This window comes from Phyllobates terribilis, unplaced genomic scaffold (assembly GCF_046119375.1).
Source record: "Phyllobates terribilis strain yellow unplaced genomic scaffold, ASM4611937v1 Scaffold_1__5_contigs__length_1240528914, whole genome shotgun sequence".
In the NCBI taxonomy this organism is placed as follows: domain Eukaryota; kingdom Metazoa; phylum Chordata; class Amphibia; order Anura; family Dendrobatidae; genus Phyllobates; species Phyllobates terribilis.
Window position 1 is genome coordinate 1,158,618,822 of NW_027362761.1, and position 21,761 is coordinate 1,158,640,582.

Below are 21,761 nucleotides of genomic sequence, written 5' to 3' on the forward strand. Positions count from 1 at the left end.
CTATGCGAGAATCACACAGCTCTGCGTTTCGCTCACTCCCTCCCGGTACCACTCTTTCTCCTCTATGCGAGAATCACACAGCTCTGCGTTTCGCTCACTCCCTCCCGGTACCACTCTTTCTCCTCTATGCGAGAATCACACAGCTCAGCGTTTTGCTCACTCCCTCCCGGTACCTCTCTTTCCCCTCTATGTGAGAATCACACAGCTCAGCGTTTCGCTCACTCCCTCCCGGTACCACTCTTTCCCCTCTATGCGAGAATCACACAGCTCAGCGTTTCACTCACTCCCTCTCGGTACCACTCTTTCCCCTCTATGCGAGAATCACACAGCTCAGCGTTTCGCTCACTCCCTCCCGGTACCACTCTTTCCCTTCTATGCGAGAATCACACAGCTCAGCGTTTCACTCACTCCCTCCCGGTACCACTCTTTCCCCTCTATATGAGAATCACACAGCTCAGCGTTTCGCTCACTCCCTCCCGGTACCTCTCTTTCCCCTCTATATGAGAATCACACAGCTCAGCGTTTCGCTCACTCCCTCCCGGTACCTCTCTTTCTCCTCTATGCGAAAATCACACAGCTCAGCGTTTCGCTCACTCCCTCCCGGTACCACTCTTTCCCTTCTATGCGAGAATCACTCAGCTCAGCGTTTCACTCACTCCCTCCCGGTACCACTCTTTCCCCTCTATATGAGAATCACACAGCTCAGCGTTTCGCTCACTCCCTCCCGGTACCTCTCTTTCCCCTCTATATGAGAATCACACAGCTCAGCATTTCGCTCACTCCCTCCCGGTACCACTCTTTCCCCTCTATATGAGAATCACACAGCTCAGCGTTTCGCTCACTCCCTCCCGGTACCTCTCTTTCCCCTCTATATGAGAATCACACAGCTCAGCATTTCGCTCACTCCCTCCCGGTACCACTCTTTCCCCTCTATATGAGAATCACACAGCTCAGCATTTCGCTCACTCCCTCCCGGTACCACTCTTTCTCCTCTATGCGAGAATCACACAGCTCAGTGTTTCGCTCACTCCCTCCCGGTACCACTCTTTCCCTTCTATGCGAGAATCACTCAGCTCAGCGTTTCGCTCACTCCCTCCCGGTACCACTCTTTCCCTTCTATGCGAGAATCACTCGGCTCAGCGTTTCGCTCACTCCCTCCCGGTACCTCTCTTTGTCCGGGAGGGAGGTTTTTTAGGGGCGGCATGCAATTTCAATAATCTAAAATACTGTCTGTGCCTCCATTGCAGACGTTTGAGCCCGATGGTGACACAAATCACGGGTCAGACACATTTACTGGCATGAGAAAAAAAAATTAATAATGTAGTCGAAAATGAGTAATTGCTGGCTATGTGCTTTCTGCAGGCTACATAATAGTGTATAATACCATATATCCCAATAATATGTACGTGACAATTGGTCAAATGTAAATCGGCCATTTTCTAATGGCTCGCTCACAATGGAGGCAGCGGAGGGCGGCACTGCCTGTGTGCTGCACTACATGAGACTCCTCTGCGTACTCTACCTGTTCAGCTCGTCCTCCACCTGCCTCTGATATAGAGCGCCCTCTCTCAGTATGGCCGCCGCATTCAGTCTCACTGGGACATTGTCCACCTGGAGGGAATAATATGGAAGAAAACGCTCTCCAATCAATATTGCTAGGATTCATAATCTGGTGCTCCCTGCACACCGGCACCAGGTCTCCCCCTGTGCAAAGAAGGCCACCTCCGCTCCATATCTGTGCCTACTGTCTCCACAGAGCTCAGCACTAGCTGTATACATCCGTGTGCACAGAGCTCCCCCTAGTGGTAATTTTACATAAAATGGATTGTATATTTTTTTCTAAGAGGCAGGTGATGTGATAAGCCGCGGTGCCACCAGTCCCCATCGGTCTCCATTTACTTCCGGTCACGTGCCATCTAGGCATGAGGACAATAGGTGTCATCAATATCACAATAGTAGGGGTCCGACACCCGACATCCCCACCGATCAGCTGTTACGTGCAGTGGTCGGGTGTAAGCAGTGCACAGCGCCACACACTGTAGTGGCCACTCCTGGTACTGCAGGTCAGCTCTTATTCTCTCCAATAGGAGCGGAGATTTTTGAAGTTGCCACCAACATCCGAGCAGCTGATTGATGGGGGTGTCAGGTGTCAGACCCCCACTGATCTCATACTGATGACTTATTCTCTGGAAAACCTGTTTAAATATTCCAGGACTCTCTGTCGGCACAGCTGAGACTGTTTGGAAGAACATTGATCCTTGCAAGTCAACCAGTGGGCACAAAGCAAGACTTCTATGCCGTCCATAAGATGGCAGAAGATGGAGAATCCTGCGACCAGATGTGTCACTCATCCATGGAAACAGCAAATATCCCCCACGGGTTACACAGAATTGGAGTATGTGCACACTTGTGGAGGTTTTGGAGCAAAAGCTGAGCGAAAACTTTCCAAATCTCAAAACTCCTCAAAAACTTGGGTTTTCTGCAAAAACTCAGCAAAAAGACTCAGGTGTGGCCGTAGCCGTAGAGTATTTTGAAGCCTCAGAACCACTTTCTATGTAAGAACGACTTGCGGGTCTTATGTTCTGTCTTTTCAGACATTTTTTTAACCACTTCAGGTCTCCAAAAGTGTCAAATGGGTAACAGAAGCGGCGTACATTCTGAAGACCATTTCCGCTATGAAGTCGCTCCATACATACAATAAAAGTTAGATTAGCATTCACGTCTTGGAAAATGCTCGCGTTTTATTCATTGCTTGATGGATATAAAGAAAATTAAAAAAAGACAGAAAATAGTCTCCCAAAAAGTGGTTAAAAACTGCTAAAAAAATACAGTAGATGCCTCCTTAAAGCATCAAAGTTTCCTGGAGCGGTTTCCGTACGAAAATCTCAAATGAAAATTGAAAAAGCAAAACTGTAGTGTGAACATACCCTAAAGGTATGCGAACGGAGAGTTTCTTTGAAGAGTCTTTTGAAACGAGTCCACTTTGAAAAAACTTAAGAAATGGTTAAAGTGGTTACACTAGAAAATGAGTTGGCTGTAAAATGACTCTGTGTGCACAGAGCCCTAGACTCACCTTCTTTATCGGAGGCGGCTGGAGTTTCGTTTTGTTAAAGGACAATTTGTCATCTTCTTCTTTCCTTATTTCGGATAAAACGCGCTGTAAAGACACCGGAAAATGTTAAAAACTCGATCCAGCCATGAGTTCTGACATTTATTCAGTCAGTATGGCGCCACCTGGTGTTCATAATGTATAGCAACGTGCGCATCCACCTATTAAGAGCTGGTGGACGCACATGCTCAGTCACTCTCCCCACAGCCAGATCTCTGCACAGTCATCCCCTCTTCACTCCAGAGCAGGTATTGGAAAAACATTTCTCTCTGGTTGTCAGGAAAGGAGCAGAGTCTGCACAGTAATTAGCAGAACAGCTGAGAACACTGCTTCTATAGGGGTAGTTAGAAGGGACAACATTAGCAGCTGCCAGAGGGGGAAGGAGACTGATTTTATACAGACCTGCCCTCAAAAGCACTACTTGGGACAAATGGAAGTAGAAACTATTAGAAAGAGTGTTTTTCTTTATTCTAGAAACATTGAAAATTATTAAAAAAAAAAAAACACAAACAGCTAATACCAACCTTTAGGGACTTTTGTTATGAGAATGATTCATGGGATAATCCATTTCAATCATGAGAGAACATCATTGTTAAGCACCCTTAACACATGAACATATCCATTCTTTGTTTCTCCAATATCAGTCACTGAGGGGCTCTCGAGGTTTCCCTATATGTATTAGATTAGATTATTAGCTGGTACTGATAGAATTGATGGATTTGGATAGTAATCTATGGAGTGTGGGCAGCTTGAAGAGGACCTGACATATCTAGAGCATCATTTTTTGTATAGTACTGTGATGCTAGTCACTGCTCAGGGACAAGCCATGAGGTTGGGTAGTCAAGCGGTCCGGGGTCAGATACCAAGAGGGCTCATCATAAAGTAAGGGGAAAGATAGAGGCGTAGTCAGGTCATGGTCCGAGGTCAGAATTCCAGGAAGGTAGCGGATCAAAATAAAGGGGCTAGGCAAAGGGATGGTCAAAGGCAAATCCAAGGTCGGGCAACAAAGATCAGAATACAAGACAGGGAGCACAGAGCAAACACATACCACTTGAGCTAAGCTACAACTGGCAGTAATTGGAGGCAGAGAACCAGCTAAGGAGCCAGGTAATCACTCAGAACAGGAGACACATGGAGGAAGCCTGTGTAACGGGTCCGGGAGGCGGAACCTCTGAGCTACTATACAAGGGGGCGGCCCTTGTAAGGGAGCGGGTGGCAGTCTCTGGGTGAACGGACAGGGAGTTACGGCAAGTGATCAGGGCAGTCTCTGGGTAAGGGGTAGGTACGACCTGTGATGGCAGAGCCTCCGGGTAGGCTAGCAGGCAGGTGGTAGATGTGTGCTCCCAGGTGAGCAAGCGAGAGTCTCTGGAATAGCAGGTGGTCACGGCACGTGACGGCGGAACCTCCGGGCTGGCAGGCAGGTAGGTAACGGAGAAGCGCTCCCAGGTGAGCGGGCAAGAGTCTCTGGAATAGCTGATGGTCACCGCACGTGACAACGGGACCTCCGGGCTGGCAAGCAGGCAGGTAACGGAGATGCGCTCCCAGGTGAGCGGGCAAGAGTCTGGAGTAGCTGGTGGTCACAGCACGTGACAACGGAGCCTCCGGGCTGGCAAGCAGGCAGATAACGGAGAAGCGCTCCCAGGTGAGCGGGCAAGCTGGTCCATAGACAGACTGACCGGAGTAGTAAGGCAGACCGTCGGACCTCAGGCAAGCAGGCAGGTAGCTGATATGCGCTCCCAGGTGAGCGGGCAGGCTGGTCCTTTAGACAGACTGACAGGAGTAGTAAGGCAGACCGTCGGACCTCAGACTGGCAGACAGGTAACAAGTATTCAGGCAGGTACTGGCAGGTAACTAGCAGGAAACTGGCAGGAAACTGGCAGGAAACTGGCAACGGGACCTGAGGGCTGAAGCACAGGTGAGACACAGGTGCAAACAACATTGCTCGGGCACCTCCATTTTGGAGGAGGTGCCTTATATATGATGAAGTCCTCCGGCCATTGGCCGGGGACTCTTTAGGGCGGCGCGCGCGGCCCCTTTAAGAGGAGGGGAGCGCGCGCGCGCCCTAAGCACAGGGGCCGGGAAGGAGCGCGCGCTGAGAGCAGAGCAGGAGGAGGACGCCGGGACGGAGCGCGCGCTGACAGCAGAGCGGGGGGAGGAAGCCGGGCACGGAGCAGAGCGGTGAGAGGAGCAGCGTCCCTGCCTAGCAGAGGGCAGGGACGCCGGCACTACAGTACCCCCCCCTTTAGGCCCCCCCTTTTTTAGGCCAGACAGAAATTTAGCTAGGATGAGAGGGGCATGGATGTTCCCCCGGGGCTCCCACGTTCTCTCCTCAGGACCAAACCCCTTCCAATCTACCAGGAAAAAGGTCTTTCCTCTTACCCTTTTGGTGGCAAGAATGTTCTCTACCTCAAACTCGTCCTCAGCAGAAACCGGAGCAGGAGGCGTACCTGTAGACTTGGAAAAAGAGTTAAGTACCACAGGTTTGAGGAGAGACACATGGAAGGAGTTAGGGATCCGTAAGTTGGCCGGGAGTTTCAATTTATAGGCCACCGGGTTGATCTGACTGATGACCTCCAGTGGGCCGATGAACCGAGGCCCTAACTTATAGGAAGGGATCTTGAGCCGGACATATTTGGACGAGAGCCAGACTTTATCCCCAGGGCGGAATTGAGGAGGGTCCAGACGTTTTTTGTCAGCGTGTCTTTTCATACGCTCGGATGACAGAAGGAGTGCGGACCGGGTACTCTCCCATATGGAGGAAAATTTGTTAACAAGAGATTCCGCAGCCGGATTGTCCGCCGAGGTGGAGACGGGAAACGGGATCCGAGGATGCTGACCGTAGACTACAAAAAACGGGGATTTGGAGGAAGACTCGCTCTCGTGATTGTTGTACGAGAATTCGGCCCATGGTAGGAGATCCACCCAGTCAGAATGGTGGGCATTAACGAAGTGCCGAAGGTAACTGGTCAGGTTCTGATTGATCCGCTCCACTTGACCATTAGACTGTGGGTGGTAAGCGGAGGAGAAGTCCAGGGTGACGTCCAGCAATTTACAAGTGGCTCTCCAGAAACGGGAAGTGAACTGTACCCCACGATCCGACACGATGTGACGGGGCAGGCCATGAAGACGGAAGATGTGGCGGATAAAGTCTTTAGCCAGCTCGGGTGCAGACGGAAGACCTGGCAGTGGAATGAAGTGAGCCATCTTGGAGAAGCGGTCAGCGACCACCCAAATGACCGTACAACCGGCAGAGACGGGCAGATCAGTAATGAAGTCCATCGCTATATGCTGCCAGGGGGCAGCAGGTACTGGCAGAGGTAGGAGGCGGCCGGCCGGCAGGTGTCTCGGAACTTTGTTGCGGGCGCAGGACACACAGGCAGAAACAAAGTCTATTACATCCTTGTGCAGGTTAGGCCACCAGTAGTGCCGGGTAATAAGCTGGAGGGTCTTTTTCTGACCGGCGTGGCCAGCTAGTTTAGACGAATGACCCCAGTGTAGAATCTTCTCCCGCTCAGGTACTGGTACGAACGTCTTACCAGGAGGAAGACGATTTAGACTCACGGGAGCCACCTGCATTACTCTGGCGGGATCGATGATATGTTTCGGATCCTCCTCGAGATCAGACACCAGAAAGGATCGAGACAAGGCATCCGCCTTGACGTTTTTGTCAGCCGGGCGAAAATGAAGGACAAAATCAAAACGAGCAAAAAACAAGGACCACCGGGCTTGGCGCGGGTTAAGTCTCTGGGCATGCTGGAGGTAAGCCAAGTTCTTGTGGTCAGTGTAAATTATTACCGGGTGAAGAGCCCCCTCGAGCAGGTAACGCCACTCCTCCAATGCCAGTTTGATGGCCAATAACTCTCGGTCTCCTATGGAATAATTGCGCTCAGAGGAGGAGAAGAGTTTAGAGAAGAAGCCACAAGTTACCATCCTCCCGGAAGATGATTTTTGAGTAAGTACCGCTCCGGCTCCAGAGGAGGAGGCGTCAACTTCCAGGAAGAACTGCTTGTTGCCATCTGGGCGATGCAGCACCGGGGCGGAAGAGAAGGCCTGTTTAAGGGAAAGAAAGGCCTCCTCTGCTTCGGGTGGCCACTCTTTGGGATTAGTACCTTTACGGGTGAGCGCAGAAATTGGGGCCGTCCGGGAAGAGAAGTGTGGTATGAAGAGGCGGTAGTAGTTGGCGAAGCCCAGGAAACGCTGAATGGCCTTCAACCCCTCCGGTCGGGGCCATTTCTCGATGGCAGACAGTTTCTCAGGATCCATTTGAAGGCCGGTCTGAGAGATAATGTAGCCCAGAAACGGAAGCGAGGTCTGCTCAAAGAGGCACTTCTCAAATTTAGCGTAGAGATGGTTCTGCCTTAGCCTGAGCAGGACCTGACGAACGTCCCTCCGGTGAGTCTGGAGATCCGGAGAGAAGACCAAGATGTCGTCCAGGTACACCACTACGCAGGAGTAGAGAAGGTCCCGGAAGATGTCATTGACCAACTCTTGAAAGACGGCAGGAGCGTTACAGAGACCAAAGGGCATTACCAGGTATTCATAGTGGCCGTCCCGGGTGTTGAATGCCGTCTTCCATTCATCCCCCTGACGAATACGAACCAGGTTGTACGCCCCACGAAGGTCCAGTTTGGTGAAGATCCTAGCCCCCCTCAGACGATCAAATAATTCTGGAATGAGCGGAAGGGGGTACTTATTCTTCACCGTGATCAGGTTTAGGCCTCTATAGTCTATACAGGGACGGAGAGAGCCGTCCTTCTTTTTGACGAAAAAGAAGCCTGCTCCCGCCGGGGAGGTAGATTTCCGGATGAATCCTCTGGCCAGATTCTCCTCAATATATTCGGACATTGACCGGGTCTCAGCAGCGGATAAAGGATAGATACGCCCACGGGGAGGAGTAGTACCGGGTAGCAGATCGATGGGACAGTCGTATGGTCTATGTGGTGGTAATGTCTCTGCCTCCTTTTTATTAAAGACATCTGCATAAGACCAATAAGGAATCGGAAGTCCAGGTAGATTAGCTGGGGTAGGAGAGGGACGGACGGGATGGACGGGAACCAGGCAGGTTTTATGACAGTCTTGTCCCCAGCGAAGGACCTCTCCGGTTTGCCAGTCTAGCACGGGTGCATGTCTCTGGAGCCAGGGCAGACCTAGCAAGAGGGCGTGAGAGAGTCCAGGCAGAACATGAAAGGAGATACTTTCAGAATGCAGCATTCCCACCTGCAGGGTAATGGATTCGGTGATGAGTTGAATGGGGCGAGGTAAGAGGCCCCCATCCACGGCAGCGACAGACAAGGGTACAGCCAGAGGTTTGGTGGGGATGCGGTATTTCTCAACCAGGGACTGTGAAATAAGGTTCCCGGCTGCTCCAGAGTCAAGTTGGGCTAGTTCGAAATAACGGTTCTCCCCGTAGATGATCGAAACTGACAACAGCAGGGATGGAGAGGATTTATTCTTGTCTAGGTGGACCTCTCTGAGCGAACCTAGACACAGGCGTTTCCCGACCTCTCCGGGCAGGCACGGATCCGGTGCTCCTTACTGCCACAGTAGAAGCAGCTCCCCTCGGCACGGCGTGAGTCCTGACGGGTTTTGACCATCTTGGTCTGGTCGACCTGCATAGGCTCAGGAGAGTGTACCTGGGGAGAGATGGAGGGAATGACGGGTTTCTGGAAAGTAGGAGCTAAACGTGGAATCCTTCTCTCACGGGTGACCTCTTTGGCACGCTCCTGAAACCGTATGTCAATTCGGGTGGCAAGAGTTATTAAGTCATCGAGAGTGGTAGGAATGTCCCGACCGGCAAGTTCATCTTTAATACGGCCGGACAGACCCTCCCAGAAGACGGAAACCAGAGCGTCGTTATCCCAGGCCAGCTCCGAGGCAAGGGTACGGAACCGTATGGCATATTGGCCCACGGTGAGACTCCCCTGACGGAGGCGTAGCAACGATGATGCAGATGAGGTCTTCCGTCCGGGTTCGTCGAAGACTTTCCGGAAAGCCGTGAGAAAAGCAGGCAAGTTGGACACCAGGGGGTCTCCTCTCTCCCATAGAGGATTCAGCCAGGCCAGGGCCTCCCCGGTGAGATGGGACATGATGAAGGCAATTTTGGCCCGGTCGGAGTTAAACTGGTAGGACAAAAGTTCAAAATGCAGGGTGCACTGATTCAAGAAGCCCCGAGCCTGGACGGGGTCGCCTCCGAAGCGAGGAGGTGCAGAAAGCCGGGGTCCGGGGTAGGATACCATAGTATTAGTGAGCAGCGGAGCCGCCGGATTGCAAGATATGGCACTGGCAGAGGTTGTTGGTGGATCAGACAGAGTGTTCAGGCGAGTATTAACATTCCGCAGGTGACCCAGGATGGCCTCCTGTTGGGACCTCTGACGGGACAGTTCAAGAGCGAGGTCCGAGAGCGAGGGAGCTTGGGTGCCACCGGGTTCCATGGCCCGAGCAAACTGTAACGGGTCCGGGAGGCGGAACCTCTGAGCTACTATACAAGGGGGCGGCCCTTGTAAGGGAGCGGGTGGCAGTCTCTGGGTGAACGGACAGGGAGTTACGGCAAGTGATCAGGGCAGTCTCTGGGTAAGGGGTAGGTACGACCTGTGATGGCAGAGCCTCCGGGTAGGCTAGCAGGCAGGTGGTAGATGTGTGCTCCCAGGTGAGCAAGCGAGAGTCTCTGGAATAGCAGGTGGTCACGGCACGTGACGGCGGAACCTCCGGGCTGGCAGGCAGGTAGGTAACGGAGAAGCGCTCCCAGGTGAGCGGGCAAGAGTCTCTGGAATAGCTGATGGTCACCGCACGTGACAACGGGACCTCCGGGCTGGCAAGCAGGCAGGTAACGGAGATGCGCTCCCAGGTGAGCGGGCAAGAGTCTGGAGTAGCTGGTGGTCACAGCACGTGACAGCGGAGCCTCCGGGCTGGCAAGCAGGCAGATAACGGAGAAGCGCTCCCAGGTGAGCGGGCAAGCTGGTCCATAGACAGACTGACCGGAGTAGTAAGGCAGACCGTCGGACCTCAGGCAAGCAGGCAGGTAGCTGATATGCGCTCCCAGGTGAGCGGGCAGGCTGGTCCTTTAGACAGACTGACAGGAGTAGTAAGGCAGACCGTCGGACCTCAGACTGGCAGACAGGTAACAAGTATTCAGGCAGGAATCAGGCAGGTAACTGGCAGGTACTGGCAGGTAACTAGCAGGAAACTGGCAGGAAACTGGCAGGAAACTGGCAACGGGACCTGAGGGCTGAAGCACAGGTGAGACACAGGTGCAAACAACATTGCTCGGGCACCTCCATTTTGGAGGAGGTGCCTTATATATGATGAAGTCCTCCGGCCATTGGCCGGGGACTCTTTAGGGCGGCGCGCGCGGCCCCTTTAAGAGGAGGGGAGCGCGCGCGCGCGCGCCCTAAGCACAGGGGCCGGGAAGGAGCGCGCGCTGAGAGCAGAGCAGGAGGAGGACGCCGGGACGGAGCGCGCGCTGACAGCAGAGCGGGGGGAGGAAGCCGGGCACGGAGCAGAGCGGTGAGAGGAGCAGCGTCCCTGCCTAGCAGAGGGCAGGGACGCCGGCACTACAGCCTGGCACATCCTTGCCCTGACTAGGCAGCTGGACTGTCACTCAGCACACTGTCAGGAGTAATAATATATTCTTCCATCTATGAATAGTGTTCCAAAGGTAATGGATTGGTAGTAACAATCTACTGCAAATATAAAAAAACTAGTGTCATATCTTGAGGGGGTGTCCACAATAACAAGAGGTTGTCTGTGCGCCACTTCAATAGAAAGCAATGGTCCAGATCAGGGATGTCAAACTCACAGAGGGCCAAAATGAAAAACTTAGACAAAGTCGCAGGTCAACCACTATACAGTATAATGGCCCCACATAGTCCTCCATACAGAATAATGGGCCCCATATAGTCCTCCATATAGTATAATGGGCCCAACACAGTCCTCCATACAGTATAATGGCCCCACATAGTCCTCCATACAGAATAATGGGCCCCACACAGTCGTCCATATAGTATAATGGGCCTCACATAGTCCTCCATACAGTATAATGACCCCCCATAGTCCTCCATACAGTATAATGGGCCTTACATAGTCCTCCATACAGTATAATGGGCCCCACATAGTCCTCCATACAGAATAATGGGCCCACATAGTCCTCCATATAGAATAATGGGCCCCACATAGTCCTCCAACCAGAATATTGGGCCCCACATAGTCCTTCAACCAGAATACTGGGCCCCACATAATCCTCCATACAGAATAATCACTCCACATAATCCTCCATACAGAATAATGGCCCAACATAATCCTCCATACAGAATAATGGCCCCACATAATCCTCCATACAGTATAATGGGCCCCATATAGTCATCCATATAGTATAATGGGTTCCACATAGTCCTCCGTACAGTATAATGGGCCACACATAGTCCTCCATACAGTGTAATGGCCCCACATAGTCCTCCATACAGTATAATGGGTTCCACATAGTCCTCCATACAGAATAATGGGCCTCACATAGTCCTCCATACAGTATAATGGGCCTCACATAGTCCTCCATACAGTATAATGGGCCTCACATAGTCCTCCATACAGTATAATGGGCCCACATAGTCCTCCATACAGTATAATGGGCCTCACATAGTCCTCCATACAGTATAATGGGCCCACATAGTCCTCCATACAGTATAATGGGTTCCACATAGTCCTCCATACAGTATAATGGGCCTCACATAGTCCTCCATACAGTATAATGGGCCTCACATAGTCCTCCATACAGTATAATGGGCCTCACATAGTCCTCCATACAGTATAATGGGCCCACATAGTCCTCCATACAGTATAATGGGCCTCACATAGTCCTCCATACAGTATAATGGGCCTCACCTAGTCCTCCATACAGTATAATGGGTTCCACATAGTCCTCCATACAGTATAATGGTCCTCTTTAAGGGTTGTCCCAGCAATCAGACTCCACTGATGTCCTAGTGAAATGCTGGCACTTACAGCAGTGGGGAAGCTCCTTCACAGGGCTTGTTCCTACCTGTTGATCCAATAGGGATTATTCATGGATGGGGAAAGGTCAAGATGGCGCTGCTGTACCCACGGGGCATTGCACTTACTTTGGTTTTCTCTGACTTCTCGGGGTTGGCGCAATTGAACTGCCCCATGTTTGCTTCCATTAACAGCTCCTGAAATGAAGAATGAGAAGATAATACACATCATAAAGACGGAAGGGCATACAGACGTCACAGCAAAATCTCCCTGCTAAGGATGTGCCTTGTATCAGCCAGAGAGGAGAGCCCGTGCAAAGGGTCGTTCCTGCACTGGCAGACTTGGCACAAAATTCCATTTTTTCATGGCTTCTGAGCAAAACAGAGACATCTAGCTGAATACAGGTGATATGAACTGACCACAAAGTATGTTTTGGATGATTTATTACTGAAATAACTTTCATTACACTGGATCATAATAACTTAATAATCAAAAAAACGTACGCCCCTGCGATGTATGATTTGTCCACTAGATGGCGCATCTATGAAAGTATTTACTGCATGGATGACCATGCACTGTAGAGGCAAACTGGGAACAGTACAAGCTGGGGGGCAGCAACCCTGAGGGTCAACACCTATTAACACTCCCGATGGGTCTCACAAATATTCCAAATATCAATATGTCGCATATTTTGGAGTCATTGTAAGTCTGTAGAAGAGAAATAATATTGCTTCAGTTTTATTATTAATTGGTTTAACTTATTTTGTTGTTTTAACTTGTTTTGTTTTTAAAAACTTTGCAAGTCCCTCAACTGTTTCCCTGCACGACCACCTTCAGCTATCTCTGCACGACCACCTTCTGCTATCTCTGCACGACCACCTTCTGCTATCTCTGCACGACCACCTACTGCTATCTCTGCACGACCACCTACTGCTATCTCTGCACGTCCAGACACTGCTATCTCTGCACGATCACCTTCTGCTCTCTCCACAACCATCAACTGCTATCTCTGCACGACCACCTTCTGCTATCTCTGCACGACCATCTACTGCATCCTCTGCACGACCATCTACTGCTATCTCTGCACGACCACCTACTGCTATCTCTGCACGACCACCTACTGCTATCTCTGCACGACCATCTACTGCATTCTCTGCACGACCACCTTCTGCTATCTCTGCACGACCATCTACTGCTATCTCTGCACGATCATATACTGCATGACCATCTACTGCATTCTCTGCACGACCACCTTCTGTATTCTCTGCACGACCACCTTCAGCTATCTCTGCACGACCATCTACTGCATTCTCTGCACGACCACCTTCTGCTATCTCTGCACGACCATCTACTGCTATCTCTGCAAGACCCTCTACTGCTATCTCTGCACGTCCAGACACAACTATCTCTGCACGTCCAGACACTGCTATCTCTGCACGTCCAGACACTGCTATCTCTGCACGTCCAGACACTGCTATCTCTGCACGTCCAGACACTGCTATCTCTGCACGTCCAGACACTGCTATCTCTGCACGACCATCTACTGCTATCTCTGCACGACCGTCTATTGCTATCTCCGCACGACCGTCTATTGCTATCTCTGCACGTCCAGACACTGCTATCTCTGCAAGACCCTCTACTGCTATCTCTGCACGTCCAGACACTGCTATCTCTGCAAGACCCTCTACTGCTATCTCTGCACGTCCAGACACTGCTATCTCTGCACGTCCAGACACTGCTATCTCTCCACGTCCAGACACTGCTATCTCTGCACGTCCAGACACTGCTATCTCTGCACGACCGTCTACTGCTATCTCTGCACGACCGTCTATTGCTATCTCCGCACGACCGTCTATTGCTATCTCTGCACGTCAAGACACTGCTATCTCTGCATGACCATCTACTGCTATCTCTGCACGACCATCTATTGCTATCTCTGCACGACCACCTACTGCTATCTCTGCACGACCACCTACTGCTATCTCTGCACGACCTACTGCTATCTCTGCACGACCACCTACTGCTATCTCTGCACGACCATCTACTGCTATCTCTGCACGACCACCTACTGCATTCTCTGCACGACCATCTACTGCATTCTCTGCACGACCATCTACTGCATTCTCTGCACGACCATCTACTGCATTCTCTGCACGACCACCTTCTGCATTCTCTGCACGATCATCTACTGCATTCTCTGCACGATCATCTACTGCATTCTCTGCACGACCATCTACTGCATTCTCTGCACGACCATCTACTGCATTCTCTGCACGACCATCTACTGCATTCTCTGCACGACCACCTACTGCTATCTCTGCACGACCATCTACTGCATTCTCTGCACGACCACCTTCTGCTATCTCTGCACGACCATCTACTGCTATCTCCGCAAGACCATCTACTGCTATCTCCGCAAGACCATCTACTGCTATCTCTGCAAGACCCTCTACTGCATTCTCTGCATGGCCAGACACTGCTATCTCTGCACGTCCAGACACTGCTATCTCTGCACGACCACCTACTGCTCTCTCTGGTCGTCCATATACTGCTATCTCTAGAAGACCCTCTACTGCTCTCTCTGGGCGTCCATCTACTGATATCCTGCCCGCCTCTCTACTGTTACCCTGCACGGTCATCTAGTGACACCCTGCATATACTTCCACTGCCACGCTGCACATTCATCTACTTCCACCCTGCATGTCCTTTTATTGCCACCCTGCACTTCCCTTTCCTGCTACCCTGCACATACTTCTACCCTGCTCCCTCTTTTTGTCTTGTGTCCTACCTCTCTTTACCTCTGTTTTGTCTCTGACCTACGCCTATACAGCTGGTCTACCTGTCCTTGCGCTGCCATCCAATCTCTCCCAGGTCAGCAGTGTCAGTGCGGGGAGCTGTGTACAGAGGACGGTGTTGTGGGTCCGGTCAGTGTTCGGAGTGATGATCCCCCTGAATAGCTGAGGTGCCTGTCCATTGTCAGACGTGGGCAGAATCGTGCTGTATGGAGGCTTTTTCTGCCGTCTATCGGTAATCGCAGTAATGGGGCTGTTCCTATTGACGAGCTGCTCTGTTGATTTAACAGCTTTTATACAGAGAACAATCGTCCTTGCAGTGTTCCCTGTCAGGACGGCGTTTATCACATATGCTGACACGTTGCAAAAGAGGAATTGACAAGACCCGGCCAAAATAATTAACAGGGAAAGTAACGCTGGCAATTCTGATGAGGGACACGGCACCTTAGTCTATGGTATTATTGGCCACGGGCAGCTTCCACCTTCAGCCGTGAGGATGACCTATCCCCATGGGAAAAACTATAGGGGGGCCAAACAGGTAGGAACACTTGGACCCTGGTGCTTGAGGGTCTCCACAATTAAATATTTTCTATTTGAGACTAGACGCTTCAAGTTATGGCTGTGAATATTCCGGCACCCCTTCAATAGATACCGCATGTAGTAGAGAAAAATTGTAAAATCCATAAAGACATCTCCGGAGTGAGGACATATCATTCTCACATTGAACATATTTTATTATTTATAACAGGGGAAGTGAGAACCTCCATTGAAGTAGGACCTCCTGCCGTGAACAGGTAATTACCACAAGGGGATCTGATGAGAACTAGCCAACAAACCTAGGATTCGTATACTCAGAGGCAGAAAACTACAGGGGTTTCCTCTGTTCAAAGGAATTAGCTTTCTTTGTTCAAACAAATTTTCTCATACTTTCTGGAGCCAGTGGTCAGTGATGAATATTGGGATTTGCATTGATCCGATATTTATGACAGATATATTTTCGCCATCGTAGTGAAAGGACAAACATAACACAATCACTCACATCAGCGTAAGGGCGACTAAACGCCTCCAACTTATAATCGTCAGGATGGATGATGCTATCCATGCCATATTTCATCTCTATAGAAAGGTAAAATAGTAATAGGAAACATGACAACAATATCACCGTCTGGGACCTCCAGGGGTGAAGATATCCTGATAGTTGGGAATCTCATAACCTTCTAAAAGACCTAGTACATCCCATGACCAGACCCCATATGAGCTCACCAAAGAGAGGCATGAGGGCGTAACCGTGATCTAATAAAAATCAGAGTTTGGGTTTTGGTCATTTGTCAGTCCTGGAAGGCACAGCTTGCTGTAGTTATGCCCGTTTCCTAAAGGAGTACCTCCGCTAAGCTCTGAGTCATTTCTGTTACCCAGGTTTAGTACTTTTTTATCTCTATTATATGTAATTGTTTATATCGTATTGTTTTGTTCCCATTTTGTATTGTCTTGTATATTTTTAAAAACACTGCCTACTTTTCCAGATGAAATCTAGAAAATGGAAACAGCACCCCTTAAGCAATACGCTTCCGGTAAAGGGTGTCCAATCGGCCTGTAAAACCTTTTGGTAGTGGCAGCTAGTAGTTCATTTTGTTATTGTGGAGTTGGCAGTTACCGTATCGGGGGTATATATTGTGACAAAGTCGCTGACAAAGTACTAAAGGGGAGATATGTAGCACTGAGGTTGTTAGTTTCAGTAATATACAGTAATATATTCAGTAAAAATCATCCAGCACACTAAGTGCTGAGAGGAGTTAATCAGCTATGTTTAGTGCTAGGATGATTGAGCAGCTGTAGAGTGGGAGGAGTCCAGAGGATAAATACCCAGCTTTCTAGAGCAGTGTGTGGCGTGAGTCTGGAGGTAAAAGTTCTGGAGCTGTGTTTTTGTGTTAAGGAAAGCTAGACCTTGTGTTGATTGTTCCTGAAGCGGACGAATTCCCGTAGCAACAAAGCCTATGCCATATGTTATGTTTTGTTTTCCTGTTAAGCCGGGAAGGCCGTATTTGTTTTGCTAACTCTGCACTGGTTTTATGCTGTACTTTTAATAAAACCAGTGGAATATTTGAAGAACCAGTGTTCCTGTGTCTACCTCTATGTGCAGCCGAGTGAGCCGATCTACCACAATATTTACACTACCGTTCAAAAGTCTGGGGTCATTTAAAAATTTCATTATTTTTGAAAGAAAAGCACATTTTTTTTCAATGAAGCTAACATTAAATGAATCAGAAATACACTCTATACATTGTTAATGTGGTAAATGACTATTCTAGCTGCAAACGTCTTGTTTTTATTGCAGTATCTACATAGGTGCATAGAGGCCCATTTCCAGCAACCACCACTCCAGTATTTTAATGGTACATTGTGTTTGCTAACTGTGTAAGTGTGACGCCTCGCTCCCGCTCGCTGGCCCTACCCTGAGAGACGGGGGTACTCGGAACCGGGCCTCCTGGTGTAAGGTGGATGCAGTCGCCCAGGGTCATCACAGTAAAAATAAGGGACAGGAGGGACGGTGGTAATCGAGTGGATGTAATGACTACGCCACCTGTGGTGCCTGGTGATTTGCCACCAGCGCTGCGGTAGTCCTCTGAGGCGGGATGTCGTGGCAGCAGAAGATGGTACTACTCCCCACAGGCGGAGCAGGGCCTCAGGGCAGAGAAGACGGATCAGGGGGGTCGTAGTGGGTGGTACGGTGTGGTGTTGCGCTAAAATAAGGGACCGGCGGCAATGGATGCAGTTTTCCAAGCTTTACTCATGTTGTTAGGTGTCAGCTGCAAGGTTTCTCCTTGCTCCTCACGGCGCGCTGCGGCCACCAGGAAGTGGTTCAGCATACTCCGGGTAGTTCAGGTGCATCAATCAGGACCCCCTGCACCAGAGTGTTCCTAGACTTTCCCACTAGGTCCTCTCATGTCCGTATGTGGTGCGTGTTACAAGGCTGGGTCTCCCTCTGGCTTTACACAGAACAAGGGTATGGGTGGCAACTCCGCTCCATCCGTTACCCAGTGGGATCCTCTAAGCCTCCGGGCTTTTCTGACTAGGACATGAAGTAACAAAGCCAGATATCGGGGGCCGGTACCCCTTTTGCAGCAGAAATCTCTGACTAGGCCAGAATAGTGAGGACAGGTGGGGTATGCCGCTCCATCTGCATCCCCTGGGATCCTTTTACCTGTGGAGCTTGTCTCCTCTGCTCCCCTGCAGGCCTTCTTAGGTAGGGACCTTGACCGGGTAGAGATAGCCGTTAACTCTAGCCCGCTCCTCGCCTCAAGGCCGGAGACCGTGTATCTCCTGTCAGCTGCAGGTTCCACCGGAAAACCACGTTCAGTGATGAAGACCACAATCAAAGGACCTTGAACCTAAGATGGCCATTGATTAAATATGATAGAATGAGTGTAACCTAAAGTGCGTCCTCCACCCTCACCCACTACATGGTTCCCCCTATCTTTTGGTTCCCCCCATCTCCTCTATCCCGGCTGGGGCAGCACTATGGTGCCTTAAAGCCCCCTCAGGACAGGAGTGGTGTAGTTTTGAATGGATGGCTGAGTCCCGAGAGGTGCTCCACCCTTACCTCAGAGAGGAGATACCACACCTCGGTCTGAGGTGCAGTACCCCTGTGGCGACTGAACCCTCAGGGGCGCCACATAAGAAGGCTAATGGATGTTTAGAAAACCCTAGAAAACCCTTGCACAAGTATGTTAGCCCAGCTAAAAACGGTTTGGCTGATTTGAGAAGCTATAAAATTGACCTTCCTTTGAGCTAGTTGAGAATCTGGAGCATTACATTTGTTTGTTCTATGAAACTCTCAAAATGGCCAGAAAAAGAGAACTTTCATGTGAAACTCGACAGTCTATTCTTGTTCTTAGAAATGAAGGCTATTCCATGGGAGAAATTGCCAAGAAACTGAAGATTTCCTACAACGGTGTGTACTACTCCCTTCAAAGGAGAGCACAAACAGGCTCTAACCTGAGTAGAAAGAGAAGTGGGAGGCCCCGCTGCACAACTGAGCAACAAGACAAGTACATTAGAGTCTCTAGTTTGAGAAATCGACACCTCACAACTCCTCAACAGGCAGCTTCATTAAATAGTATACGCAAAACGCCAGCGTCAATGTCTACAGTGAAGAGGCGATTCTGGGATGCTGGCCTTCAGTGCAAAGTGGCAAAGAAAAAGCAACCTCTGAGACTGGCTAATAAAAGGAAAAGATTAATATGCACAAAAGAACACAAACATTGGACAGAGGAAGATTGGAAAAAAGTTTTATGGACAGACGAATCAAAGTTTGAGGAATTTGGATCACACAGAAGAACATTTGTAAGATGCAGAACAACTGAAAATATGCTGGAAGAGTGCCTGACGCCATCTGTCAAGCATGGTGGAGGTAACATGATGGTCTTGGGTTGCTTTGGTGCTGGTAACATGGGAGATTTGTACAAGGTAAATGGGATTTTGAATAAGGAAGGCTATCACTCCATTTTGCAACGCCATGCCATACCCTGAGGACACTGCTTGATTGGAGCCAATTTCATCCTACAACAGGATAATGACCCAAAGCACACCTCCAAATTATGCATGAACTATTTAGGGAAGAAGCAGGCAGCTGGTATTCTATCTGTAATGGAGTGGCCAGCGCAGTCACCAGATCTCAACCCCATTGAGCTGTTGTGGGAGCAGCTTGACCGTATGGTACCAAAAAAGTGCCCATCAAGCCAATCCAACTTGTGGAGGGGTTTCAGGAAGCATGGGGGGAAATTTCTCAAGATTACCTCAGCAAAGTAACAGCTAGAATGCCAAAGGTCTGCAATGCTGGAATAGCTGCAAAGGAGCACTCTGTGACGAAAGCAAAGTTTGAAGGAGAAAATTATTCTTTCTAATAAAAATCATTATTTCTAACCATGTCAATGTCTGGACTATATTTTCTATTCATTTTGCAACTCATTTGATAAATAAAAGTATGAGTTTTCATGGAAAACACAAAATTGTCTGGGTGACCCCAAACTTTTGAACGGTAGTGTATATATATTTCATGTGTTGAAATCAGAGGAGTATATACTATATGCTCACTGTGAGTTTCCTAATAACCGGCCTTATTAGTGGAAGCAGCTGCAGCCTCATCCATCACTCATCAGTCAATTGCGTAATTGTCCTGATAATTGGAGGAGTTGCGTCCCCTGACAAATTGGTGGCAGTGGAGGGATCTGCGTGATCTCTCCAGTGTTATTGCTGACACTGCAAATTTCTCATGAATGTACTTTGGGGAAAATTTAGCAAAGTAGCACTCCGGTGATAAATGTAATCTTTTGTCCCCATTTTAGTGATTATTGTGTATGAAGTGCTGGCACTGATTCACGTTCCCATTGCCGCTTTCTCCTGGTCTCAGCGCCATTCCGGTCCTCATCGGCACCACATGATCTATCCTGCATTGTGTCCTCACCCGCCTGGAGGGAGTAGATTATTTACATGTAACCCACCTCTGCTTTCTTACGGTTTCTCAGTTTCTTCCCTTGAAGAACGTCTTGGTCTTTGGGACTTTTGTACGTGGTGTTGGGAACCTGTGTGCAGAGATGGCGGACATTTATAGCAAATACTGAGACAACTACTGATATCATTATGCGGACAGGAGACCCTTCCCATGTGTGAATATTCCCCGCGGCTCGGCCATCACCACTTACATTCCTTATAATAATAAGGATGCTCATGTCTGCACCTCTTGTCCCCCCACCCCATCCTCCTTTCCCCCCATCCTCCTTTCCCCCCATCCTCCTGTCCTTCTTTGCCCCGTCCTCCATTCCCCCCGTCCTCCTTCCCTCCCGTCCTACTTTGCCCCATCCTCCTTTCCTCTGTCCTCCTTTCCCGTCCTCCTTTGCCCCATCCTCCTTTCCCTGATCCTCCCATCCTCCTTTCCTCCCATTCTGCTGTCTTCCTTTGCCCCATCCTCCTTTCCCCCTGTCTTCCTTTCCTCCCGTCCTCCCATCCTCCTTTCCTTCCATCCTCCTTTCCTCTGGTTCTGCTGTCCTCCTTTGCCCCCGTCCTCCTTTGCCCCCGTCCTCCTTTCCCTCCGTCCTTCTGTTCTCCTGTCCATCTTCTTCATGAATAATGCTCAAAGTAACACAACCCCATTCTGACCGGTCAGGACCCTCAGGGTCAACATGAGGCCAGAACGGGGATTTATACAGGTCCATGATTCCTCATCATTTACAGATGCAGACACTTTCTATTGTAATACACACCTCAGCTGCTGCAGAACCCCATTATACCCACCCCAGCTGCTGCAGAACCTCACATTACACACAACTTCTGAGGTGTGTATTAGGAGGTTGTGCAGCAGCTGAGGTGTATTCTGATGTACTGCAGCGGAGGTGTATTATGAGGTTCTGCGGTAGCTGATGTATATTATGAGGTTCTGCAGCAGCTGAGGTGTATTCTGTAGTTCTGCAGCAGCTAAGGTGTATTATGAGGTTCTGCAGCAGCTGAGGTGTATTCTGTAGTTCTGCAGCAGCTGAGGTGTATTATGAGGTTCTGCAGCAGCTGAGGTGTATTATGGAGGTTCTGCAGCAGCTGAGGTGTATTATGAGGTTCTGCAGCAGCTGAGGTGTATTATGAGGTTCTGCAGCAGCTGAGGTGTATTATGGAGGTTCTGCAGCAGCTGAGGTGTATTATGGAGGTTCTGCAGCAGATGAGATGTATTATGAGGTTCTGCAGCAGCTGAGGTATATTATGAGGTTCTGCAGCAGCTGAGGTGTATTATGAGGTTCTGCAGCAGCTGAGGTGTATTATGAGGTTCTGCAGCAGCTGAGGTGTATTATGAGGTTCTGCAGCAGCTGAGGTGATATTCTATCACTAAAACA

At 49.8% G+C, this 21,761-nt stretch overlaps 1 protein-coding gene across 4 annotated transcripts in view; it reads right to left on the bottom strand.

Moving 5' to 3' along the window:
* The window catches only part of LOC141162609 (cilia- and flagella-associated protein 99-like), a 90,911-nt gene that overhangs the window by 23,235 nt on the left and 45,915 nt on the right, over positions 1-21,761 (bottom strand). For all 4 annotated transcript variants that reach the window (XM_073648884.1, XM_073648892.1, XM_073648901.1 and 1 more), the window contains 4 exons: positions 20,385-20,465; positions 12,220-12,288; positions 3,074-3,157; positions 1,523-1,611 (listed from right to left, as the gene is read on the bottom strand). In XM_073648884.1, the coding sequence (XP_073504985.1) occupies positions 1,523-1,611; positions 3,074-3,157; positions 12,220-12,288; positions 20,385-20,465 (323 nt within the window). The remainder of the gene's footprint in view (positions 1-1,522; positions 1,612-3,073; positions 3,158-12,219; positions 12,289-20,384; positions 20,466-21,761) is intronic.